This window comes from Coturnix japonica, chromosome 11 (genome assembly GCF_054131305.1).
Source record: "Coturnix japonica strain WE chromosome 11, WE-NBRP24, whole genome shotgun sequence".
Taxonomy (NCBI): domain Eukaryota; kingdom Metazoa; phylum Chordata; class Aves; order Galliformes; family Phasianidae; genus Coturnix; species Coturnix japonica.
Genome location: NC_140673.1, coordinates 16660942 through 16687914, shown reverse-complemented (window position 1 = coordinate 16687914; position 26973 = coordinate 16660942). Strand labels below are relative to the sequence as shown.

Here is a 26973-nt window from a genome sequence, read left to right as displayed (position 1 = left end):
ACAAATAAAATTTAACATTTTTAGGTTGCACCATTACTGAGTTATTCTAACATACAAACAAAGCACGTTTCACACTTGCATAACTTGATTGTTTAACAAATTGCATTGAAAAGATGTTGAAAAAATTACAAAACAAATGTTACTTTTGTGAGAGCAGTGACATGAGGCACTTCTGCAGCAGAGGACTAGTTAAGAAAAGCTGATTGTTAGCTCTGAGGGCTGGAATTAGATGCTCTAGATGGTAATTATATATGTAATACATATATTTACAGTACAACACAAGTTCTGCAATTAATGAGTGTAACCTGTTACTACAGCATAAGCTGAATATGTAGTATGAATGAGAACGTGAATGTTCAGCTCTGAGTCCTCATATCTATTATCTTCAATTAGACACTTAACACTGTGATTGTGGAAGTGGTTCTTTTAATGTTTCACAGCACTGTTGACTTATGCAATATATGTTACGTTTCAGATTATAAGTGTGCTTGGGTACAAACATTTACACAAATGCATAAGCACAGGGCAAATAAGCACAGAGCACGTGTTTGAGAACTAGTGCAATACACTGCAGCACATATACACATGTTGTGTGCGCATATAGGATTTTGCTGGAATACATGCAGTGACCAACAGGCCCTTGTCCAGCAGTTCCCAAAGGGCAGCAATGGCCAATCAGACCTTGGCGGATCTTTATGTACAGAGCCTATGCAGCATAATTTGCCAGTGACAGGATAAGCTCTAATGCCAAGAATATGCTATGGGTGCTGCAGCAGATCTCATTTGTTAGTGATGCAGCTGCTGTCTTCTCAAGGATATCAAAATGCCTGTCAGCACCTGGATGAAAATCAGCTGACTCAGATTTGATCCAGCCAAAATGAGAATGATTGTGGCTGGAGAGGGGAAAATAATTTAAGAGAAGAGTAACATATTTACCTGCCTGGGACAGTATCTTAAGTCATCTCAGTGTTACAGCACCTCATGAATTTTTGTTATTATTTTTTTTTTCCATTGTCTGAGCGATCATGATGGTCAATGGGAAATGTACAGCTTAACTAGTTCTGGAGACTAGCTACAGCAAAGTGCAACAGTCCTCCTCAGTAGGGTTTGCCCCCAGTGGTTGGCAGCTTGCTTCCCCACTACATTTGCATCTTGTTTCTGACCTCCAAACCCGTACAGTCCTAGCTTCAATAATATTAAAAGCATAGATGCATGTCTGAAGGAAGCATGTCACACAAGCCAGGATAATGAAAGTGAAAGGGTGAAAACGTAGGAGAAAGTTCCCTAATGGAAGGGTTCACTGGTAGGACATCAATGTACAAACATCAAACAAATTCAGGTACGTGTTCTTAGAAACATGTTGCCAGACAGTCCCGGTAGCAGTTACACTGTCAAGGCAGAGCTGCACAAAGGCTCCATCTGTCTCCTCTGCGTGAGAGGTGTACTCTGCTGCACAGACTCAGGAGACTTGGCCTTTCCCAAAGGTATATGGTGTAAGTACATGTTCTTCTGCATAAAAACTTATCTTACAAAGAGAGGAAAGTTGGCTTTGGTGGTGCATGCCACCCAAGTAGGCATCCATGAAGGTGAAGGGTGAATTCTGACAGACCCTGTGAAAGATGGGAGCTGGGGTGCTGTTGCCAGAATGGTCTGTGTGGCTCTAGGCAAAGAATGCTGCTAGAGGAGGGTGAGCTTAGTGGCAAAACAGCAGTGGTCTGTGATCCATAGGATTACTGCTACCATTCTCCATTCTCACCACGTTAAGACACAAGAAAACAGTCTTCTTTTTGATAAGTGTTTCCTTCCACAGCTAAAATACCCCAAACATGTCACAAGATAAATACATATATTTAAAGAACTATCATCAACTTGGAAGTCACAATACCATTTGAAAAGGCGTAGCTGCAGCTATTTATGTCATGAGTGGCAGCAAGATGGGAAAAAAAAATAAAAAAAAATATTTCCTGGCAGCTCTCTTCCTCTCTAAACTGTTTTGGAAGAGCCGTGTAAATACAGCCGTGAGCAGACGGCAGCTTCCCCAGGCCAGCTGCAGGGCTGCGAGCGCCGGCGGGGCCGCTCCCCACGGTGCGGGGATGTCGCCCAGGGATGGGGAGGCGGGGAGCGGCCGCGGGCCCCGAGAGCACCCGGCCCCCGCGGGGTCACCTTGGGCGCGGCACGGGCCTCGCAGGCGGGGCGGCCCAGGGCAGCGCTCTCGCACCGCGCCGAAGCGGCCGCCGGTGGGGTCGGACCCGCCGGCCTCCAGGCGTTCGTTTGCGCCTCCGCCATAGAGACCGTGGGTGGGCGGCTCCGGGGCGGGGGCGGCGGCGCCCAGCGGACGGGGGCGGCCTTCGGGGCCCCTCTCCCTCAGCCCGGCGGCGGTGCTGCCGGGCGGCGGCCACAGCCACGGCCGGCGGCGTCCCGCACGCCCCCGGCCGCCCGGCGGGCGGCGTAGCACGGGGGAGGCGCCGCCCCGGCCGTCATTTCCGCCGTGTGTCGAGGTGGGGGAGGGGGCAGAGCTCTCGCCTCCTCCTCCGCGGCGGCCGGAGACAGAGACCCAGCGCGGGCCCGGGCAGCTCAGCCGCCGCCGCGCCCGCGGGCCGCGCCGCGCCGCCTCACGAGCCCTGCCCCCGCCCGCCGCCCGGCATCCCGCCCGCCCGTCGTCGCCGCCCCGCCTCGGCCATGGGGAACGCCGCCACCGCCAAGAAGGGCAACGAGATCGAGAGCGGTGAGTGAGGGGGAGCCGACGCCGCCGCCGCCCCCCCACCCCCTCCCCCATCCCCCCGCTCCTGGCTCCGCTCCCCGAGGAGGGGCCGCGGGCCGGGCCCCGCGCACCGCCCCGCACCGCCCCGCGCCGCCGCAGGCCCCGCGGCCTAGCGCCGAGCCCCCCGCACCGTCCCGCGCAGGCCCCGCCGCCGCCGGCCTGCTGGGCCCGGCCCGCCGCCTTCCTCCTTCCCCAGGGCTTACCGTGGCGGGCGATAAGCGGGTCGGCTCTGGCGGCCGTTCCCAGCAGGTGTCTGTCACCGCGACTCCGCGCGCTCCGCTCCCGCCGGAGGAGGAGCCCCGCGGGCAGGTGTCAGCGCGGCCCCGGCCCTGAGCCCCGCCGTGCCCGGCAGGCCGCGGGCCGCCGCTGGGAATGTAGGTCAGCGGGCGGCGGGAGCGGCTCGCCGCGGCTCTGCTCGGCTGCCGTGCGCGGAGGACAAAAGCTCCGGTTGGAGCTCGGCAGCGTGCTTGCTGCTTTGGTTCTCTTTTGCTGTCTGAGTATCTCGGCGTCGTCTGTAAAACCCTGCTCCGTGGTTGGGAAAAAAAAATAACGGACTCTGTTTTCTGCAAGCGGTCTTACTGGCTGCTTTTCTAGTTGAAAAGTTTGGGTGCGTTTATTATGGGTAAGAGACAAGATGTAAGAGTAGCCTGTTGTGCAAGCGCAGTGCTCTCTACAACAATACCCTTTGTTACTGGAAATGTTGTGGGCATTATAAAGGGAGAAAACTTTATATGTCCGGGTTCCTCTGCAATATTTTTTGCAATTTTTGTTTATTTATTGTGGTTTATGCAGTTGGTACCGAGGGCCCGGGTAGAGCTGGGTGACCCTGTTCCTAGGTCAGCACTTGCCCATGCTGGCTCTGTTCCACCATTGGCGTGGAGGTCCCCAGGTAGCTGCCCCAGTCCTGCTGTGGTTCTCCCTGTGCTTCTCATTGTTACGGATTTCATAGTTCAAATATTTTATGCACGTTTGAGCTCTGGTGCTCTTGATGTTTAGCTGCATGCAGACATATCTCCCAGGAAGTGTGTTAGCCTACCTGGGAATGTTGAGGGAGGAGGAGAGGATGGACTGCTTCAAGTGGTTCAGATGATCACAGAACACTGCAATTTCTGCTTAACAGGAGCTGCATCACTGTCTTTGCAGGGAAATAATGTTATATCAAGGAGAGTGCTTCCTTTCATTTGAATGTATTTTTTTCTCATGTTGCCAAACACAAGGATTTGAGGCTGAGGAGATAGTTGTACTCAGAACTCATCTCTGTACCTTTGTTACAGAACTGATCTTTGAAAACACGATGCTGCCTGCAGTGTGCAGCTCAGGTGTTCTGATACTGGGTGCACTGAGCACACAGAGGCTCTGTAATGATGGAAGTCCTATAACTGGGAGAGCATGTTGGTAGTCACTGACGTTCTGCTGGGAAAGACCAGGATTCATTTACTGTGAGGACAAGTTGTATATGAATACTATACACATAATAAATCACTAGAAGCAACTTCTGGTTTACTGGCAGTGGACGTTGATGTGTAATCCATTAATACAATGTGTGACATCTGAAAACTAGAGGAATGTGAAGTGTGATAGAGCTTTGATGTTTCCAGTTCCCATTCACACTGACAAAAAAGTCATGTTTTTCTGTTAGTTGTCCTTAATAGTACATGTTCCAAAATTCAGAACACTTAAAGCAAAGTTCGAAGTGGTGACAGAAAAACAGGCTGGGTAGGAATGATACTAGTGATGTTCTGCCCTTGATTCACACTCCAAGCTTATGGTGTTGCGTGGATCAAGGGCACACTAAGGTCCCACAGAGAACAATGCAGGGTAACACGGCTTCCCCTGATAACTATGCTTACTAGTTCATCAAGTGTAACTTGAGAGCTCACTCCCTATCTGTGCTCAGGGCAACAAAATGCTGCTAACCCAACCGTGCCTTTATGTTTTTGTTTTTTTGAGCTTTCTGCATATTTTTAAATATCCTCAGTACTTGGTACTTCACCCAGGTTGCCTGAAACACCAGTAGTGGAGTGGAGCAAATATTTCAGAGCATTTCTAGGCAGAAGGTGAATGAGATCTGAGTGCCAGTGAACTTCCTTCAGTGTAGCTCCCCAAAATCAATTTGGGCCTACATGGACAGAGGGCAAGATGTACATGTGTGTATGGAAAAGGTGGAATGCCTTAGTGTAGTCTCTTGGGTTTTTTCCTGTGCTCTTTTTAGGCTCTCCTAAAATGTAGTAGAGTTTGATTTGAGGAACCAAATTTGGAAGTGATCCTGTTCCAAAGAGAAACATGAGGCTCTCCCTCTGTACCTGCTTTAAGAGGGTTTGTTGGGTTTCCTGAGTCTCCACAAGGCACAGCAGCCTGCAGATTCTGAGGGTTTTTAAAGAATAATAAAAGAGACACGGTTGTCAGTCATCTTAGAAGTTTCTGTAATTTTGATCCTAATATTCACTGAATTACTCATTTCATTGTTCTGCTTTTGGTTGGTTTTTTTCTGCTGCTTAATTTACAGTAGCTGGGATTTATTCCTTTGCAAGTGATGAATTAAAAAAAAAAGTCAACATATGGTAAATTGCATTAAAAAAAAGTCACTGAGAACTTACCTTAATTTATTGCAATTAATGTAAGAAGATGCTGGCTCTATTAAGGTTCATTATCTTGGAATCATTTATTAAAGCATTGGAGTAGAAACATAGCAACAACACATCTATGGGTTTAAAAAAGATCAGGGAGTATTTAATCCACTAATTGGATCCTTCTAAAGATGGTTATTTTATATAAAAACAGAAATATTTTAACTTTACTAGGATGATTTTCTACACAGGAATGAATGTCAGACCTGCAGAATGTCAAGTTTGTCGTAAGTGTGTGTGTGTGGCTCTGACTTGCTTGCTCCTTTGATGCCTAAGGTGATACAATGCATGACAGTGTGGAATTTGTTTAGTAACTAATGGTGATCTCTCATATTGTCCTCTCCTGGGAAGTATTGTTCAAGAATGATTAGTGTTAATACTGTTCATTTTTATTTTTAAACACTGAAGTGGATTAGAAGCCAAGTAATCAGAACAGACTCTTTTCTGACTGAAGATTTGCACACTTCTCCATCTTTCAGCAGCTCTGGAAGCTGCACAGTTTTGGCTTCTGAGCTGCATTAGGCAGGTTTCTGATGGTCCTTGCTATTTGTTCTTCTGTAGCAATATGTCATAGTAAATTGCTCTTAAAATGTCCATTTAAAATAAAGGTATAAATGATTTTCAAAACAGGAACCTGTACAAATTTGTTCCAACCTGCTATCCAAATCTGCATCTTCCGGTGCATGAGGATTTTATTAATCTCATGTTGTTAGTAGCTTCACCTTCTGTGGTCTTTAAGTAGCCACATACTACGTGTATGATGTGGCTGTCTACTCTGCATGTGAGAGTTGTGTTCATTCAGTCCTCCTCCTCCTCCTCCAAGTGCTCCCACTACTGTATCTTCATTCTGACAAGAGATCCTATTATAGCCAATTCTTCCCTTTTTAACTTCTATAATCATTCTGTAAGTAGTGCTCCTTTGAAGTGTTCTTGAAGGGAATATGCAGCCTTCTTAATTCTTGTTTGCCAGTAGATCTTAACTGCCTTTTGTTCTTATTTTTCGTGTGTGTTCAGCGCTGGGTCACTGCTGTATTCACTCACCGAGTACTAAAGGAGAGCACAAGTTCATTTCACTTAAAGGCTGGATGAGGCAAAGCTCTGTCACTGCTGACCTTGATTGGATTAAAATCAGTGAACTAGAGGTGAAAAGCTGCATGGCCTTTGCTATTGCAGGCTTGCTGATTCCTTGTCGCTTCTCTGGAGACCTTAATTTCAGTGTTCATACTTCAACCGTAGTTTAGTTCATCAGCTGTTGTCTGTCTTTAGCCCACCATGTTATGATTTCAAATCGTGAAACAGACAACTTTTGAAGCCTTGACTGCCTATTTTAGAACATCAGTGAGGCTACTTAATGTATACAAGGGCAACTGAGATGCATCTACTGTAGTAGGATTCTATGGATAATGTTACTAAGCTATTTAAAGCTATTTTTCTTATGTTTTGGATGGGTATTGTTTCCCAGTTGATCATTAGGCTTCAACAGTATGGGATCTCATAGTCAGAATATCAAAGATAGTTATAACTTGTTGAACTAATATCTAAGAATTCATTGGATGGAATTGCCAATGTGCAAGACACACAATAACAGTAACAGTGATAACAATGTGCCTAAAGAGGTACATTATTATTTTGACATTCTTGTTTAATTAAAAACAAAATGCTTATTGAAAGCCAGTACATGCAAAGGGGGAGGCTGCTATTCAGTAACTGATTGGCACCTAGGGGCTCAACAGAAGGTCACAAGGACCCCCTTTGATAAATTAGTGTATGTATTTAGCCGTTGTCCTTAGGCTTTTAGACAGAATTGTTTGCTGCTAGATTTCTTTAGCATTCATTCATTTAATTATGTATCCACATTCACAGAAATGAAAGATTTGGTGAAATATCTTGAAAAATACTAGAGTTCTTGTACTCTGGGGAAGAATTGCATTGTTTCCTGGTGTAAGGCTATGTCTGTTGTTCAGAAGTTCACTACATTGCACTGTTCCTTAGTGTAATTAAGGCTGTGTCCCTGCTGTTAACTACCTCGTTGGTATAGGGAACAGAATGTGAATAGAGCAATAAGTGGGAAAATCAGAAGGACACAACACTGGAAGTTCAGTTTCATGTCTCCCCTGCTGCTGTCAGGTGTGTGCCCCACTGCCTGTGAGGTTGTCTGGGATTCTTTTCCAGTTAGTTCAGCTCTTCTGTAACTGACACATCTCTCCTTTGGACAGAGCTGTGGAAAGGGCTCTTTGGATGACTGTCAGATGTGGTGTATTTCGCCTGCATCTTCTCTGTAGCTATCATGGAGGGCTTGTTTGCCCAGAAGCCTTTCTGTAGTTAGTTTAAAAAAGGCTGATGTCTGTGCTGCACAGCAGGTGGGTCCAGATCAGACCCAAGCATAGTGTATTTTTTAATCAGTTTTTCTGGTTATTTAAGCTTGCGGTGTTTTCAGTGTTCAGAACTTTGAGTTTGCAGGGATTTTTCATATAAACTTGTGAAACTTTGGTCTGGAACTTGGCAAGGAATCTGCTCTGCAGTGTTGCTCTCAATCTGTGCCTTTGATACAGGTGTAAGGTGTTATTTCATAAGCATGCCATTGGTTGCAGTTCTGCTTTTCTGTCCCTTGCTGCTTCTTTTCTGCCTCTGTGCCCTCGAGTGTACTCAAACACTATTTATGAGACAGCAAGGCGAACTGAATTTGAGATTGATCTAGGTTAAAAATAACCCTGCAAAAAAGGGAAAGCAGAAGGGCTTTGGTTAACCTGGCTCAGCTGCATGATCCAGCACCGAAGCCGCACCTGCAGTGCGCCAGTGCAGAGAGAGGTGGCACAGAGGAGAGAGCGGGCACGAAGCAGGGGCTGCACAAACAGCTGTAGTTGCTGGAGAGCTGCAGTGCCACGGGCCTCGTCCTCACACCCTGAGCTGGGGATGTTGCCTGGGGAATGGGGCAGAGGACAGAGTGGCAGTGGAAATGTCAGCAGGTAAGTGAAGTGAGATGTGTTGTCTTAGGAGCTGCAAACTGAAGATCCATTCACCTTCTTTTGTTTTGACTTTTTTTTCTTTTTTTTTTTTTTTTTTTTTTTTTCCTGATGTGCTTGGGAAAGGCTTGTGCTTGTTCCTGTGTGTAATTTTATTTATTTGCATTATCCCTGCATTCAGGAAGGCTGGCTGTGTACGAGGATCCCACTTTGTTTGCACGAACACAAAATAGACATATTTATTTTCCAGAATACATGTGGTCAGATTTTGATAGTAAGGTCAACACAGACAGATAGTAAGAGATAAAAGCAAAATGAGCAGTCTGTGTAACAGGAGAATCAGAGCAGAGCGATCTGAGGGTGTATATGCATGTTGCTCTACAGGAACTAAAAGGAAGGTACTGAGCTAACTCTGCCTGCTGTGTTAGGGATCAGCACAAGTGGATGACAAACCTCAGCGCTTTACTGAGCTTGTTGTTTGGCATCCTGTTCACTGTTTCTTCAGCGTCACAGCAGAACAACGTCCACTGGGGGTAGGGTTTCACAAAACAGCTGAGCCCATCTGGTGGCTCACACTGGTGGAAAGTATGTTTTTATTCCTAGTCCCTTTACTTGTCACAATTTTAGTGTTTTTCCAGTCCGTTGTTTAGCTGTGTTACACAGACATAAAAACGTGGCTTTTATCCCTCTGGGTTTTCTGCAGTTATTTTTCAAGCCAAATGAGTTAGCTGAGGTGTTAGATGGCAGCAGACATTCAGAGGAACCAGTGAAAGCGCTGCTGGCAGTGAAATGGTGAGGTGGCAAGAAAAAGGACGTTCTTTTCTTAGCACTGAGCTCTTAAATTAACTCAGCGGTCTCCTAAGGCCTCACCCTGCTAACTGCTTGGAAAAATGATTACTCCAAACCACCTCTTTTCAGTCTGTCTGCTTTCATATGAATTACTTAAAGTCTCACAGTTCGGCTCTTAGCAAGGGGTGTTAGCACCTAGCAGTTGGACTTCATTTGTTCAAGCATTTAGAGTGGTAAGGGTTGAGACGACATAGTAAAGGTTTGATTCTTTCTATCCCTGCTCATCGTGCAGATCTTTAAATAACATTTTAGTCTACTGAACTTCTAAAATTTAATCTGGTTCTCCTTTTGCCCATTTGATGTTCAAACCAAGAAGCTTACTGAAGTTTTTTGTTTCATTTGTTCATTTGCTAATTCATTAAACTATTTTCTGCTGGTCCCTAATAAGAGTTTTTTATATAATCTTTGTAGCTTGTAGTGTATTGAGTTCTGGTGCATGCTCCTAGATATGTGTATCTAGGATATATGTATATGTATACAGTCACTCAGTAAGGGTTATGGCATGGGCGCTCTCTGTGTGTTGCACACCATTTTAAGATGTAATGAAGGCTTGGTGGTACTTTGGATTTGTTTTTTTCCTTTCTAAACAAAAGCAAATCGCAGTGTTTATAAGGTGAGACCAGACAGAAACTGTGCTCAGTGTGTTTCTGTACAATGGTATATCCATGGCTTTGTTGGTTTTAGAAAGTCTTTCAGAGAACCATGGAGTTATATAGATACATTCTACATGTTAGAGATGATTGGGTCAGCAGACTCTTAAGAAAATAAAAGCCTTTCCCAAGATATGGCTCAAAATGTTCATAAGACTTTCTCTGCATCCAAGTTCTCTCAGTAGGAATGGCAGAGAATTACTATTGCACTGACTGCTGGATGGGGACAGTATCTTCTTCACAAACAGAAACAGTAAAGTCTCTTACCTGTAATGTTAAAAGGAGAAACTCCTTTTATGAAGGAAAATCTCCTTATGAAGGAAATACTCCTTCAAGGTGATAATCTAGTGGGTCTAGTCTGGGTGATATATAAAGGTGTTACTTTTGTTATCCATCTGCATACTGCTATCTTGTGTTCGTTTGTTAAAATATGGTAATATTTAAACAGAGGATATGAGGAACGTCTGTTTATTTCATTCAGTTTAACCTGCTTCCAGCAAATGTGTCCTTGTTAACCTCCAGTGCTTGCTGTTAATGCTGGTGTGTAAATCCACAGCTGCAATGTGATTCAAGAAATTAAAACAAAGGAAGCTGTGCTTCTGGCACAAAAAAAAAAAAAAAGATTTTAAAGATATAAAGGCTCATTAATTGGCCTGTACCTGGAATCTAATTGCACTTCCCTCATATGAAGTGACATAATTAAGGGTGTATGTACTCAGACAAATCAGCAGGTGTGTTGCAATAGTAATTAAGGTAAGTTTTGATTAACATGATATAACATGATATTAGGCAGTTTGAAATGCTTTGTTTGTCTTACAGCAGATAACAGTGCTAGGTTTATTGTATATTTAAACTCTGATTGTTAAGTATATGATAACCTACCCTTTTAACAGGGAAAAATGTGACTTCTCTGCACAGAAGTCTATTATTAAGATAAACTTTTTTATTGCAAATTACCTGTATTCAAGCATTCTATCATTAACTGATCCATAGATGAATTAATATGGAGCTTATAGTTTTTAATCAGGATTTCTCACTTAAAAAAAGGGTATGTGGTGAGAGACAGAAAACATCGTGCTGCTAAATTCCTGCCATGCTGATTTAGAAGATCTTGATATTTCTTAATAAGCAGTGATGTTACAATGAATGGAGATGTAGTCCCTCACCAGCCAATGGAAATGCTTTGTATTGTATGGTGGTTTTGTTGTGGTGGTTTTTGTTTTTTTGTTTGGGGTTTTTTTGTTGATTTTTTTCTTTACACTGGAGCTTCCCATTATAGGTTTGGTCCCTGTGAAAACCAGTGTGAAAAGGGGCTCTCACTGAAGGAAGGAGTGAGCACGCTCTGCAGGTTCCAGTGCTTGGGCTCCACTTTGTGATTATGTTACACAGTCCTAATGGATTAGACTGCTGCAGTGCATCCTGTGGTAAAGCTGATTTCTCTGCATTTGTGTAAAGCCTGTATTGTAGTGGTACTTGTTTATAGGAACTGACCTTCAGGGTAAAATAAAGTGCTGGACAACTGAATGGCCTGTGTGAATATGGAATTGAAAGACTTATATGTTTTGCAGTTGGCTTATGTCTACAACAGCTTCATGTGATATGGGATTACCTGTGAAATTTAGGGTACATGGTGCTTTTTAGTGCTTCTTGGGGTGTCTTATGGTTCTGTTACAAATTAGCAGATGTTTTTTTTTTTTTAATTTCCTTTTGGACTAAGGATTAAATGTGAAAACGACACAAAACTGAGGTTTACTTCAGTTTTTCACATACACAGGCTATGCTGATACCCGAGAAGGGTTTAGTTTCTGTCTTTGTTATCACACACTTTTTGCCAAATAATTACTCTCCTGATTCTACCTTCATAATTATTGCACATTTAATATTCAAATGCACAATTTCTTTTCATATTAACTTATGTGGTGTTTTTTTTAATTGCCAGCTCTGCTCTGGAACATTCTTGAACTTGGTGTGAATGTGTTCACATATTTTTTCTTCACTTCCATTGCTGAGTAACATTTGTTCCCATTTGTACTTCTCCCTTCAGCATAATAAATATGTTGACTCTTCAGTGAATTTTATCAGATGTGTTGGATCCAAGCTGAATGCCTAGGAATAAGTTCACAGAAGAGCAGCAAAGGCGTTAAAATGTTTCCCTATGACAGCTCCTCAATCTAGAATAAAAGCAACTGAAAGAAGACACGATATGTAAAATTTTGTGTGCCATAGGAAGTGAGAAGTGTCGTGTGCTCACCATTCTTGCTTTTCTTAAGCAGCCACTTCGAGACACTGTTCCTACTGGCTTCTTCCTGTAGGTCCAGGTACCAATTTATCCCTACTAAAACATTAGAGCCCTCTTTGAGAATGGATAACTAAGGGAAAAGAGATTGGAAAGAAACCAGATGAATTGCAGGACAGCAGCTGATAAGAGGAGAAGTGTGGGTCAATAAATGTGAGAATAGGGGGGCAAAGAGAGCACTAAGCAGAGCTGGAGCTTGTCCATGCAAAGGGCTCATGTATACTGGCCAGAGGTGATCAACCTGAGGAAATGGAAACATCCCATTGGTGTCAGGGTCACTTGGTGATGCTTATTCCTCCTGGGTCAGTGCTTATGGAGTTGATAAGGAAATTCTGCATCAGATACATCCACTGAGGAGAAATGTATAAATATAAAGGAGAGTATAGGTAAGGGATCTTACAAAGAGTTTTTAGAGAAGTTAGAGGAGGAGGGGTTGCTGCTTGTTTCAATAGGGTTCTCCCAAATGTGCTCTCCCCCTTATTCTTGAAGGAGCAGAATTCTCAGGACACCTATGAATGGCATTATGAAGATATCCATGATGTTTTTCCTGGATAGGTTTGGATTTAGCTTGGAGTACAAGCAGTCCACGTGTCATCTTGCCTCTCTGATGGTAAGAGATCCTGTCTCCTGCTGTCTGGGCAGAGTAAAATGTGAGCAAGTGAGATGTGAAAGCACAGTGGAATTTTCCAAGATGAGGTTTGAAGATGAATTGACTAGATGTCGTGAGGCTTTCAAATTGTATAGGGAACTGTTGAATCACAGCCTGAACCTCTGATTGATCACCTGAGACAGGCACTGAGTCAGTCCTGGGACCACAGGTGAAGGCAGTTCATGTGTGTGTGACTGGAAGGGGTGGAGCCTGGCTGCACCCCTCGTAGACCCCGTTGAAGGGCTGACTGCCACGGAGGAAAGATCTCTGTTTGGAGATTGCTCCCTACTCTACAAGCCTGGGGCACGGGTAAGCATTTTCATTTATTTTTTATTATCCCTTTTCACCATGATGATCATTCTAATATACACGATCTGTTAGATACCAGCCTAGCCACACCACTCTGTATGTTTATTGATCATATAATGGGAAAGTATGTATGTATTTATGGGACAACATAGTCTGCTACTGGGTTTGTAATCAGGAGTTTGGCTGCTGTGTGGGGATGTCATAATGGGTCAGGGCACCTTCACAGTGTCACAGGATGGCTGAGGTTAGAAAGAACCTCTGGAGACCATTGTGTCCAACCCCTGCTCAAGGAGGCCCACTCTGAGCAGAATGCTCAGGCCCGTGTCCGGGCAACTTGAGAAGATCTCCAGAGGGGAGACTCCATAGCCTTTCTGGACAACTTGTGCCAGTACTCTAACACCTGCACAGAATGAAAGTGTTTCCTGATAGTCAGAAGGAACCTCCTGTGTTTGTACTAATCGCCTCTTGCCTGACACTGAACATCTCTTAGAAGAGCCTGGCTCAGTCTTCTCTGCAGCCTCCTTTCGCAATGAGTTCATCCGTGAGCTTTCCCTCCTCCTGGCTGAACAGTCCTGGCTCTTACAGGAGAGCTGCTCCAGTCCCTTGACTGTCATGGTGACCCTCTGCTGGATTCTTCCCAGTATGTCCAAGTCTCTCTTGCACTGAAGTGGTCTAGAACTGGATACAGGACTCCAGGTAGGAGTACAGCTGCAGTACCCCAGGCAGGGAGTCACTTTAATGACTGTTTTCATGCCAAATACAGAAAGGCTGTATACCTGTCACTACTGCAGAAGGAAGGTATGCTTGTCATGTTGTAGAGTTTCAGTTATCTTTAGCATTCTCCTTTGATACTCGTGATGTTGAATTCCTTATTTATCCACATTCCTAAGCTTCTTTATGCACTTACCTGTGTTCCTAACAGTCCTGGGCAGTTTTCCTTTAGGCTGACATCAGGCAGGTTTCTGTTGCACTGAAGGACATTGAAGTACATTGTTTGCAGTACCAGAGTGATACATCTGGTCTGATCGTTTATCCTGATAATTATCTGTGCTACTTGGAATATTTCTTTAAAGGAATAATGTCTCTTTAGAATTTTGCTATTTTCAGACACTGGAGTGCAGTTTAAAAGTTGTTTCCTTCAGAAGAGAGCTTTCATTTGGTTTTAACAGGTGTTTGAAACTACACCATTTATTAAAGAAAAGTGTTTGCCAAGTGGCTTACAGTGGAAATACAGAACATAATTTGGCCAAGAAACTGTTGTGCTTTTCAACCTTAGGACAATATCATATGATGATGGAACTACAATTTCTAAATCAGTATAACCACAATTACTTGTTAGCATTGCTTAAAATGCTTTTGCAGAAGGCCTTTAGAGCAGCTTTAGTTTCTGCTGGGAAGGAGTTGTGTTTTCAGATTAGATTCTGGGTTTAGCCAGTATGACGACTTTTCAAAAAAACAAACAAGAAAGACCCGACACATTTGTGTGGCCTTCAGCTTGACATTGCAGACTCTTGATTATGAAAATTTCTTCAGCTTGCTGTCTACAAAGTGATTAGATGACCATTTTTCTTTGGCACTAAAGCTGTCTTGAAAAATTCCTGCACTGATCACCCCTGCTGTTCTTCTCCATGCTGTAGCTTGCTGAAGTAGCTGTTCTGAGCGCTGACTGTAGTCATCTGGGTAACACTTTAGCTTCTTCTCCTAGCTTTCCTATTTAACCCATTAATTTCAGGGACTTACTTGCCCTTGTGTTGAACTTGCATGGGTGGGAGGGGGGAAGTGTAGAAGAAGAGGAAAAATAAGTGAGTCATCAAAAATTGTCCCATTTTTTGTTGTTGTTTTTGTTTCTACTGTGATTAAAATGGTGTTTAGTTCTGTTAAATGTGATGGTTCTTGTCATCCAGAGCACAAACTATTTTGATCAAAAGTTGGCAAAGGGATCACCAGCTTTCCTGTTTATATTTTTAATCATTCTAGAGTGTGCTCAAGCATTTTTTAGGACAAATAAAAACTGGAAGATGACTAATACGCAGACAGTGATTTTTAGATACAACATGTGAGTAGGGAGTGAGAGGAGGAAGAGACGTGCAAGTCTGTTCTGTGTATGGTGTGTATGTAAAGGGACACGGAGGAGCCTGGTGCTGAAAGTAGCCTAAGTGATGCAGTAGGACTGGAGGTATAAGCATTGTGAGTTTAATTAATGTTATGTTTGACAGGGAAGTTAAAAATCCCTTGCATTTGCTTTTTCAGCAGCTGAGGTGAGTTTTCCACTTAATGGCAAAGATACTGATTTTCTGCAGGGCTGTTTTTTGTTTGCTTGTTTGTTTTTGTTTAAAGCAAAAATCAAGTCTGCCCTTTCTTTCAAAGGATAACTTGAGCTAATTCTGCCTTTCTTTGTGTGAAAACAACAAACAGAAAATAGTGGTTGGCTGCTTTTCCACAGTTAAGTTCAGAACATGTTAATTTTCTCCACCAACTAAATTTACTCATTTCCGCTAATACATACAAACTTGTTTGTTCCACTGCCTGTCTGCTAGGTGAGAGGGCTAACCCAAAATGCAAGGGGTGGGAAACCACTGTTCAGTGTTGGAGGTGCTTAAATACATGCCATTCTCATACAGCCCTTCAAGCATGGTTCAGAGAAGCTGAGAGGCAAAATAAGTCTGATCCTGAGATTCTGCTTGTTACTTGTGCAGCACGTGAGTGATTTATAGAATCTGACTGCAAGTTGTGAAATGAGAGAACAGATCAGGCTTGACAGAATCAGAATTTCTCTTGAATGATGTGTTGTTTCTAGAGTGAACTGAAGAGGGAAAGTTTGTTTCTTGTTGGACGCGTGTTTAATTATGAGGAAGTGACATCTAGTGGGTTTGGGGAAAATGTGTGCTGTAGCTGCAGGAGATGGGATATACTCAGTGTTGTAGGTGTAAGGTGCAGTAGTGGCAGTTTTCTGGGAATCACAGTAGTAGTAACTACAAAAGAAGGAATATGCTAGACATTCTCCTACCTGAAAGTCATGAAGTAAACTTTCTTCCACTTGCTCAGAGATTTTTCCTTCTGTTATTAAGTGAATTCCGTATACATACTTCAGTAAAAAGAAGCTTTAAATATTAAAATAGTGTTCTGACTAGATATTTGCTTGCTTAAGTTGTAAAAATGTGAGGCACCAGATTTATATCTGTTTGCAGGTTGTCTTTCATAGCTATTTTAATTTTGTTGTCCCTTTCTTAAATACAGTCACCACTAAGTCCTTCAGAAAAACTATTGGGCAGGAGGACTTTTTAATAGCAACAATGTCTAATTCTAAGCACGGTATTTTGATACTTCACATGGGCTCCGTCTAAGTTCTGAGCTGTCTGATGCTGTGACAGTTAAGCTGTGTTTAGACCACAAAACCAAGCTAGTAAGATCAGACAGCTCTAAAATATGAGTACTGTTTCTGTTTGTGGTTCAAGAATCATCTCCTATTAAAGGGCACTGAGAAGCTGTTGCTACAGCAGACAATTAAATACAATTCAGAGCACCTCAAAATATAGAAGGAATCAGGAACCTTCCAAACACAAACAGATGTTAGCAGCACCTGCAGTTTAATCTTTCATGAGAGAACATACTCTGCCCTTTGATGTGATAACAGGAAAAAAAAAATAAATGCTGATTTTTATTCTACAGCTCTTGATGTACGCACAAATAGGGAGATTTCCTGTCTGGTCATGTTCTTGGAGCATGAGTTAAGGTATGATGGCCTTGGGTCAGCAAGGAAGCATGAGTCCCATAGTAATGCCTTGTGTTTAATTAGGTAGGCCCACAACATCTGGCGGGTGTTGGTGGGATGGCAGTAGAGGCTGAATCCTCCCATAAATACCCCATTGCATGCTGTCACCATATGACAGATGGCAACAAATGGGCAATCTTGACAGAATACTGTCTGATGTGGAAGTGTGGATGAAACAAAGGGGTACCATTGGATTCTTCCATGTGGAAAAAATGGCACTGACATTCATCATTGCTTGCTGAATGTTTATGGACACCAAACAGTACATGTGAGCACAGTGAGGTGTGTTTAAGCAGTGGTGGCAGTAACAGTGGTCACCTCCATTGATGCAGATTGTTATGAGCGTGACATGCAGGTTCTTCACCGCTGATGAAAATGCACAGCTAATCATGATGTCTGTGCTGAAAGACAACATCTTGTAGCTAAGAATGTGCTCTATTAAATAGTGTTCTTGTGCTATTTGTATCTGGTGTAGTTTGTATGGAAATAAATAGGATGCATTGCTTTTGTGACCTACATAATATTTAATAGTTACAGGTGTGTTGGGTTTTTTGTGTGGTTTTTCTTTTTCTTTTTTTTTTTTTTTTTGCTGCCCCTTCTTGCTATTCATTTGTGATATTATGAGTTGGGTGCACATTTAAAGAAACTGAAGGACAGAAATAAAACTTCCCTTTGTTTGGTAATCAGAATCAAAAACCCCTCCCATGCCAAAGCTCAGACTGATGGAAGGAATGTTTCAAATCCATGCACAGGCATTGGGCAGGGCTGGAGGAACCACCTGGAGGGGAGAGTTCAGTCAGCAGAATGAGAAGCATAGCCAGGCAGCCTTAGTTATGGTTGGGCAATTCGTTCTGCCCAGCATGGCATTTCAGTTACTACATGGATTTCCTTTCATTGTCAATACCAATATATGCTGTCTGTACAGAAGGGGTTTCCAAGAGTCTGTGATTACACACCACCAGGTGCACACTGTGTCATTTATGTTGCCAACTTGGTGCTTTCTTGCTGCTCAGAAAGTTTATAATTCTAATATAAAATGTGAGGCTTTTAAAATAAATTCTGGTTTATTTCTTCCAGGTCCGTCAAATCTTTATGGGTCATAAGGAGTTGGCTCAAGCTGTTAGGCTGGGACTGTAATCTGAAAAGCAACTATTGTGCTCATAGAGCTCTGCTAACAATCAGAGGATTCCTTGTCTGGGCAATTTAAAATAAGCATTATCATGGTGAGGTTTAATGTTTGAATATTGAAGTTATTTGGTAAGGCGTTTAACATGTTTCTCTTATTCATATGTATTCTTCACACAATTCTTCTTGGACTTCTCAATTTGTTTAGCATACACACAGACATCTTTTTTTGGCACCTTTTTCCCCAAAACTATCTTTCCGTTTCAGTCTGTTTGAGTCAGATACATTTTGTCTCCATGAAGTTTTTGTTTCCTCCTTGCTTATGTTTTTACTGTTTAATCACACACTGGAGCAAGAGGATAATTCTCAATGCATTACCGCACCAATTTTATCCGCTGTTTTATAAAGCATAATGTTTAGGTAGCCCTGAAACATTAACTGTTTTGATATTACGGAGTTCCTAAGTTAGTGTGGTACAACTTCATTTTATGAAGGCTGCTCTAAAAGTAACGTCTCTTGTTTTATTATGTTGGCCCACGGTCAGAGGTGGATGGTCATGGTACAGCAGTAGAGGTTGAGCCTTCCCACCAGTATCCCATTATGTGTTGCTGTGTAACAGATGGCAACAGAGGGGCAGTCTGACAGAATGACGTGTGACTTGGAAGCCTGTATGAAGCAAAGGGATGTCGTTGAACTTCTCTGTACAGAAAAACAGTATTAAACCCGGTTGCTTCCAGAGACACCTTCCCTAACAGCTAGTGTAACAGGTTCGAGGGAGGGATCTTCTGATGAATGACCTCTTGATCCAGATTATGCCCCACCTTGATTGTTCGCTCTTAGTTTTTTTTTTTCTAAAACCTTTAATTTCTGTAACCAAAGAGATCTTGCTGATCTTGGTGCGTAAGATGTTAAGTAGTACTCATTGAGCAGGGTTTATTATTTTCTTTATTGCTTTCTGTGCATATACGTCTGTCTTCTTTACTACACGTTATTCTTCTTGTGAGCTTTTTGCAAAAATCATTTTAGAATATAGATGCTGCGGAAATATTTAATTTTTGCAACACCCTTAAATTATCTCTTTAAATAATTTCTGTTTTGCTAACAGGACTGAGATACAGAGAGATGTTTTCCTTTATTCTTGCCCTAATTTCTCAGGGCATGTACTACATGAAATCCTCTGAAGCTCTTTGGTGCTAATTGTATGGCTTTCTGTGGTAGTTACAAATGCTTGTTCTTCTTTGTGGAACAGACACCCAAATACACTTTGGTCGTTGTACTGGGGATAGAAAAGCAGCAGTACATGCAGCTGTAAATAACATGGTTTACGGGACTTGCTGTGGAACAGAGAGAGCTTTGGCTTTGCAAGGGCAGCATTCAGTAGCCTTCACCATCAGTGTCCTGCAACTTCCTAGAGCTGTCTGCCTTTCCACTTTCTACTACGGAGTCCTACAGAAAAATTTCCTTCAGTGCATGGTTGTGAACAGTTTCCAGAGCAGCTCAGTACGCTGTACTGCATGAGGTATGATCTGTAGGAAAAGGAATACATTATTTTATGTGCTATGACAAATGTGTAAAAGCAGAGGATACTAAAACAGTTGTTATTCAGCCTTTCTTTTGCTTGTCAGTTGCATGTATTTGTAAATAATTTGACAACTGAACTGATAGATGATTAATTCACTGTATCTGAAGATGATTGAATTTCTGCTTATTGTTTATTGAGTATACAGCGAAGCTAGATGTCATAGGGAACCTTTTCCAATGGCAGAGTTCATAGTTGGTGTGTTTTTATGCTTAAGTTGAAGAAAGGTATTAAAAATTTGGCAAACGTGACGCTGGTTTGTATAGCTACTACCTCAAGGAAAGTGTAGCTGTGTGGGAAGAAAGTAGATTTTGGTGATAAGCTTTTGCTCACAAAAAAACATTAGGACATTATTTGTTGTTGTTTGAGTCTCCATTGAAAGCACACCCTTCTGTCTCTTATAAGAGTAACAGAAATGTGTTTTGTGATGAAAAGTGTTTGTAGATACGATTTGGCTCTTAACTGAGGTCAAACCACAGTATTTGTTGATCTTCATATGTAGGCTCAATATACTGAAAATCTGGGCTGTTAAACTTGGGAATCATGTGATTGTCTAAATCCTTACTTCTCAGTCGCGATGTTCCAGAAAAACAAGGCGGAGGCAATGCAATCAGGCTTAGCAGTCCTGCTGCTTTTAACCATTTCTGAATTGCTGGTGGGGAAGGTATGTCTTCTAGGAAGAATCTTACCTTTTAAAAATTAGTTGATGCTATTAAGCACCTTTTATCTGAAAACTGGCAACTAACTGCAAGTATTTATTAAACAATTAGCTTTTTAGAAAACTTAAGCCTGTAGAAATACACAAAGTGTCCTTTTATAATTAGCAGATGTTTGTAGTAATGCTTCTGGTACCTTAAATCAGTGTGTATCTTCATTTTCCACTAATCATACATTTGAACTGGTGAGTCTGTTTCACAGGGAAAGCTATACCTTATTTTTATGGCAATTAGTATATCAATTTACTTCACGTTCTTGGAGTGCTTATTAATTTTAGCTCAAAATAGATCAAATGTACCACATGTGACTGCTGTATCATAATACTGCTTATCTATTTTTAAGTCTAAATGGACTCTGGGAAAGTACTTTGCAAACTTTGGCTTCTATTGCAGAGCAGGTTTCCTATGTGTTTCTGGGTAAAGTGCCTCCTAATGGGATCGTGTATTATCCGTTGGACTTTCTGGCTGCGTTTCAAGGCTTTTATGTTTATTAATCATAAAAAGCTGAAATAAAACTAGAGTGAACTGTGCAAATCCTCTTTAAAAATGAGAACGCTGGGGAGAGTCAGTCTTCATTTCAGTCTTGGGAATGTTCTGATATTGTAAAGAAAAATGAGATGTATACTGTGTAGGTCACGAGATCAGAATTGCGTTATGTTATTTTTGTCATGTAAATGTTTTCTTGGTAAATGTAGATCAGCATCAAATAAATAATTGTTGTTTCCCTTTGTGCATAAGTTTTTCAAAATGTCTCAAATATCTCTATGAAAAATAGAATGACCGATGGAGAGGAAAATCTTCAACATTGTTACTCTATCACCAGAGTCAGGGAAAAACGACTCAAAAATTATGTAAAAGATAGTATTTGTTTTGCAACAGTCAATTGGGATCTCTTTTATCTCCTTATATGCAAATCCAATTGTACTGTTAGGACTTTTCTAGCAGGATAACACCTCACCAAATAATTGTCACAAAATGGGGTAAATTTCTAGGGCAGCCAAGGATTTTAGCTTTCTCTAGATTGAAGGCAGCTCTGAAGACAGATGAATCTGAGGAGAGCAGATGAGGTGTTACTGGAACGGTTGGTTCCATGGTTGCATCTGAGTATGCAGTTGTTTCATACACTAATCATAGTTTGAGCGGCTTACTGGCATAAATCTGTGTAATTACCATTTGTAGTAATTCAGTCAGTCACAAAGAGAAAAATGCCACCAACAGGCTGCACTGCAGAGAAGATACCAGCACTTAGCAAAATATGAGAAAGTAGCACTAATGCTCTTTTCAATCCAAACTATGTCATCATTTGGAGTCCTGTAGAATGCCCCTAGGTGACAAACACAATCCTCAACTGACTGGGTATTTTCATTGCTCAGCGTATGTGCCAAATAGTATTTGTGCTATGCAGGTTTTTATTCTGTCTGAACTCTCAGATACCGCTGGAGAGAGAACAGCTCGAGGTCAGAAGACATTTTTTAATATCACCTTAGAGGTCAATGTGCTAGTAGTGCTATGATTGGTTTTGTATCTTAAGTATCTTAATCAGTTCCTTAGCATCACCCAACAGAAATTTAGAAGGGCAGTGAAAAAGGCTTAAGAGTGAGTGTTTGGTGTGTGCCCAAGGTGTGTCTGTATTCATACCCTGAGCCAGTCACTGCTAAGTAACTAAAATATTGGAAATATTCAAGTGGGTGTTTTGTCTTTCGTTTATGTGGAGTTGGCAGTCAGTAACTAAATTCATTTTAGGAACTGGAATGAAAAGAGCTGAGATAATGAGATTGTACTGTGTCAGTCTTGGGCTACAGCCTTCTAAAATTATTGTCTAAGACAAAAGTATGGATGAATTGTATATAGGCATGCAGTGCTTTAAATTCAGGGACTGAAAATTTACAACAGGGAGAGGTTAGATATTTTTTTCACCTTCTCCATGACCAGTGGTAGGACAGACTTTTTTCCTGTATGGAGGAGCTTTGGCTGCACTCTTCTTGTACAGCATCTTTTGCTTTTTGTCTCATTCTGTTTCAGGGCTGTTTGTTTATTTGTGTTGGCTGTTGTTTTTTTTTGGTGTGTGTGTGTTTGAAGCTGTAGTTGGTACTTAATATTTCTTTTTCATTTTTTACAGTTCTGTTGCAAGTTTTTGTGTGGCAGGGATATTCTGGTGTAGTCTAATATTGTGCAGGCCCTCAGTTTGTACTGTGTTTGTTCCTGAGGTGGACGGTTAATGACACAGAATAGGAAAATAGTTTTACTTGATGCTGTGTGTTATGAGCTCGCTGGTTACTTGTGAGCAGGAAGGAGAACGGTTTAACTTTCATATTTCAGCCAGTTATACCAGTAACAGACCTCTGAATTGCTGGTATGAATATCGTTCTTGTATTTTCATAAGACCTGTTTTGAATCAACATGTTATCTTTGGAGGTCCTGAATTTGGGTCTATTTGATTGAGGACAGGAAAAAAATCAGAGCTTGCTGAATGTGGCTTTTATACTATTGTTGTACTTTTAACATCAACGTTTGAATTTGAGGGTGCTGATTTGAGTGTATCAACCACCGAGTCATTTTTATTTAAATGAAAGCAGGGAAATCTATCTGAAATTTTCCAATGTTTAAAATTTAGTTTTATTTTTCAGGCTACCAGTTATTTTAAATTTTACTTATAAATTGAAAAACAGAGAAATGCATGGTAGGAATTTTGGCATATTGAGCAATCAGACTGAAATGAAAAAATATTTGAATATGTGATGCAAAATTCTACCAAAGAGCAATATGGTTCCAAAGTGATGCTTTAGGGAGAGGCAAAGGGGACACGTGAACCTGACCCCGTTACAATTAGTGCAGGGTGTGATTGTGTGACGTCTTTCCGCAGGCGTGTGGCTGTCACGTGGCCCTGTCCTCCTGTCACTAGATGAGCATTCATTCCCTTGAGAGAATGAAACAAGCAAGTTAAATAAAAGCTGCCCGAATGACATAAATACATTCCCATTTTCAAAAGCAGTGCATCACATGTATTCATACATAGCGTTGCTCATAATTTGGTGCTCAGAATCTTATACTAAAAATTATGAAGAAGCGTGATGTGTTGTTTGATAGCATTGAGAAGAATTTGTAGGCAAGGAAAAAATGTAAAGATTCACTCTGGATTTATTGGGTTGTTATTTTCATATCTGTTCTAGGTATCTGCTAGCATCTTATCTGTATTGTTAGTCATGGGTTTGTTTGAAACTACTGAAAAGAAACTTTTCTTATCTGCATTTGCTGATCTGGTTGCTTTAAGTAGAACAGTATTTGTACTCAGGATATCACTTTTCTTCCCTTTTTCTTAAGGAGAATATGTAGGTATCTATTCTTTTCCTGGGGGGAAAGAAGAAAAACTGTTTCAGTGTGAGTAGCTACCAGGCTGCAAATTTTCCAGTGACCTATAAAGCTCTGCAGTTCTAGTTGAAGTTCTTTTAATTAAAGAGTAAGATGAGCTTATTTTAGGTTAGACTTGTCTTTTCTGTGTAGGCTGGGTGAAGTGTTACGGAGGAACTTAAGTTACATGCAGGTGCATGCTTGTGCCACAAACCTAAGAGAAGGCGGAATCATATTCGGTGCTCTTTATTTTGTTTTGAAAAAATTGCCAAGTTTGCTTTGTTCATTAATCTATTTTTTTTCCCAGAATTATCTATACCATTTTAAATCAATGGTCTCAGGGGAGGATGGTAATAGACATTAATGATGTGCTTTTGATGATGACTGTTTTTGAATCTGATCTACTGATTTAACTTCTCAGTTAAGAGAGTGGAATATGCTACTCAGTTCACAGAGTTTGTGAGAGATGTTATCCTACATAAAGCTAGAAGATAAGATACCTTTTAGAGCTTAAAATCCACATGATATATCTTTGTTTTGGAACGCTGTTCTTCAAAGGGGCTGGTGCTGCATGTAGTCTGGACATAGTTGAGAGTTACTGAAGCAGTCACAGTTAATATAGTATAGACTACAATTATATTTATTTTGATGTTAATCAGTTCTTGGTTGGTGAGGTCTTAATGAACATTTACCTGAAGATAATAAGGAGATATAGTTAATCTAGTAGTTGAGGCAAGTGACTTTCCAGAATGATCAAAGGGACCAGTTTCTAAGCTGTCAGCAAAATCTGGATGACTATTGAAGCTTCTAGTATTTGTCCTCTTTTAACTAAAGAAAGGAAATGTAAAACTCTGAAAAGTTCTGAAATAAATTGTATCTGATACACTGAAGTATTATTTTTTACTTTCATGAATATAATAATGATTGCATTTGAGGTTAGACTTACTTGAAAATGCAATTCAAATGTAGATTCCAAGCTGAATAGAACTTAAAAGCACATTCAGTTTGGGGGGTCCCCAAAGCCATTTATCTTCAGAACTTGCACATATTTGACATCCTGTTTGCCCAAAAACCTGCTGGGAGCTACACACAGGTGCATTAAGCAACATATTAGCATTGTTAACCTTTCACATGTTTTCAGGAAAAGTAGGGACCAGCAGTGTTTCCAAAAATTAAAATAATACATAATTTGCCTGATGAATCTGTTTATACTTTTCTTCTGACAATGTTTTCCCTATGGAGGCTAATGGACAGAATTGTGAAGGAGGTGATTTACTAACATATAAGCAGTTCACTTCAGGATAATTATTCATTTCGGTTTTCATTTCTGCATAATTTAAGTATTGTTTCGTCTATCATAGTAAGAAGGTAAGGAGAGGGCTCAGTAAGTGAAATTACTCAGTAAATAACTCCATTATTTTGATAGTTCACTTAAATGGGTTACTATATGGTACTGTGTTTCCTCCGATTTTTACCACCCAAGACTTAAGGAATATGGATCTTATTGTGGAATTAAGTTTAAAAATGCACACAGTGTATTGCAACTGGTACTTCAATTTGGCAGTTTTCTTGGGTAAAGTTTAACTTGAGTAGAATTGGAAGAAAACCAGAATCTTCCCACATGCCATGTGACTCCCAGAAATAACAACTCTGTATTGAGGTTGTTAGGAAGTTATGAGCAGTTAAGGCCGGCCCTAAGTGAAACATGTTTGTTTTTCCAGGAGGAAGACAAGTAGCCTCTGGCTAGTTAAAAAGCCCATGTGATGCTATTGTAAGATAGATCTTGCCTATTCAAAGTAAGGATATACCAAACAATATTTTTTGTTATTGTGGTGATGTGAGCAGCAGCATGGATGGAATGGCCGTATCGTTGGAAGGTTAAGAATAGCATAAGCAGTTATTGGCAGGAATCCCTTACGTTGCTAAAGGCCTGCTTAGGCAAATTCTTTGTTGCCTGTGTCAGAACGCAGTCTGCAGTTGAGGTGTGCACTGAAGCTGTTGGTTGTTTTATGCATGTACGTTTCTGCAGCTCCAGCCTTTTTGGCAGAGATCTCTCATTTAAAGATGAAAGTACTTAAGCATCTGTACTTTGCCACAATTAGCAAATTCTGGCCTGTGTGTATTTCCTGTGTTCAGTTTGTGGTGTTTTCTTCGTAACAAGCTCTGTTGATCAGGAGAAATAAAATGAAATGTCAGGGGCATCTTGTAAAAACGAATAACTGGTTAATACCAAGTATTCTATTAGATTTTCTCGCTTTATTTTCATACACAGTCATAACTTAATAAGCTTATTTTGTGTTTAATCTGTAGAAGGCTGGACTAAGGCTCTCAAAGATTCTTAGCTTAGAATAGTTAGGTCTTGGATCTATCACAAGTAGTTTCTCATCATCTCTTGGCTTTTGAGATTAGGGTGAGAATAGGGTTAAAATTGTGCAAAATTTGAGATTACTTCCATTGCTGTAAGCGTTGTATTTCTGAAAATATAAAAAAATAGAAACTAGTGGGGAAAAATGTTGTAGAGTGAGCTTTGATAGCTAATATTACTCAATATAAAGTAGGTTGGATCTATGCCATGAAAAATTCTTTACCTTTAGGAATGTTCATTAGCTTAGAGGGCAAAGGGAAGGATAACTGCAGGGTTAGATTTTGCTGGAATATTAGCTTGGGAAATTCTTTGCATAACAGTGATACAGAAAAGTCTTAATATTTCCTTTCTACTAGAACATGGAGTTTGTGTCAATAGCGTGAGATGAGCTATTGCATGAAGCTGCGTTTGCTGGCATATCACAGCATGTGATTAAGCGATTTGTAGGATGCATTCTTAATTATTGCTTGCTCTTATTTTCTCTTTCTCAGCACAAGGATGTGCTGAGAATATTTAACAAACTTTGATATATCATTCTTGCACATTCTGTGGTCTCTTATGTAGGGTCCAGCAGCATTCTCTCTACTTGTAGGGAGTGTAATGCTAGTTGTTCATTTCAGCTGGCATGGAGTGGTAGATAACTGGTTCAGAATTTCCCTTCTGTAGAATGTCTGACATAGAGTGGGCTAGTGGGAGTGGAGGAGCCAGAAGGCTGCACAGTGGTGTATGTAGGCTAGCCATCAGGCAGAGGAATACAGGATCTGTTTCTAATATAAGTGAAGGTGTTTGTCTCTCCACCTCACATGTCAAAATGTTTTGTACTTCAGACCACACTTAACGAAGGCCACTATTCTGTTCTAATTTGCGTTTGGTACTCTTTCAATTTATGCAGAATTATCAAGGTTGGAAAAGACCTAGAAGATCATTCAAAGTATTCTTCCTCCTTTTGTACTGTCATGGAAAA

The 26973-nt window shown here is 41.2% G+C and overlaps 2 protein-coding genes across 4 annotated transcripts in view; one reads left to right on the top strand and one right to left on the bottom strand.

Moving 5' to 3' along the window:
- The window catches only part of TTLL7 (tubulin tyrosine ligase like 7), a 70751-nt gene extending 67491 nt beyond the window's left edge, over positions 1-3260 (bottom strand). The window contains exon 1 of one of the 2 annotated variants that reach the window (XR_014933023.1): positions 2965-3137. The gene's annotated coding sequence lies outside the window, so the exon portion shown is untranslated. Of the gene's footprint in view, positions 1-2964 lie in introns of both variants that reach the window. The other variant, XM_015870203.3, reaches the window with a different exon arrangement.
- PRKACB (protein kinase cAMP-activated catalytic subunit beta) overlaps positions 1845-26973 on the top strand; it is a 62353-nt gene continuing 37224 nt past the window's right edge. Inside the window, exon 1 of one of the 2 annotated variants that reach the window (XM_015870206.3) lies at positions 1845-2725. In XM_015870206.3, coding sequence (XP_015725692.2) covers positions 2107-2725 — 619 coding nt within the window. In that variant the 5' untranslated portion in view covers positions 1845-2106. Of the gene's footprint in view, positions 2726-8329; positions 8355-26973 lie in introns of those variants that run through there. The other variant, XM_015870210.3, reaches the window with a different exon arrangement.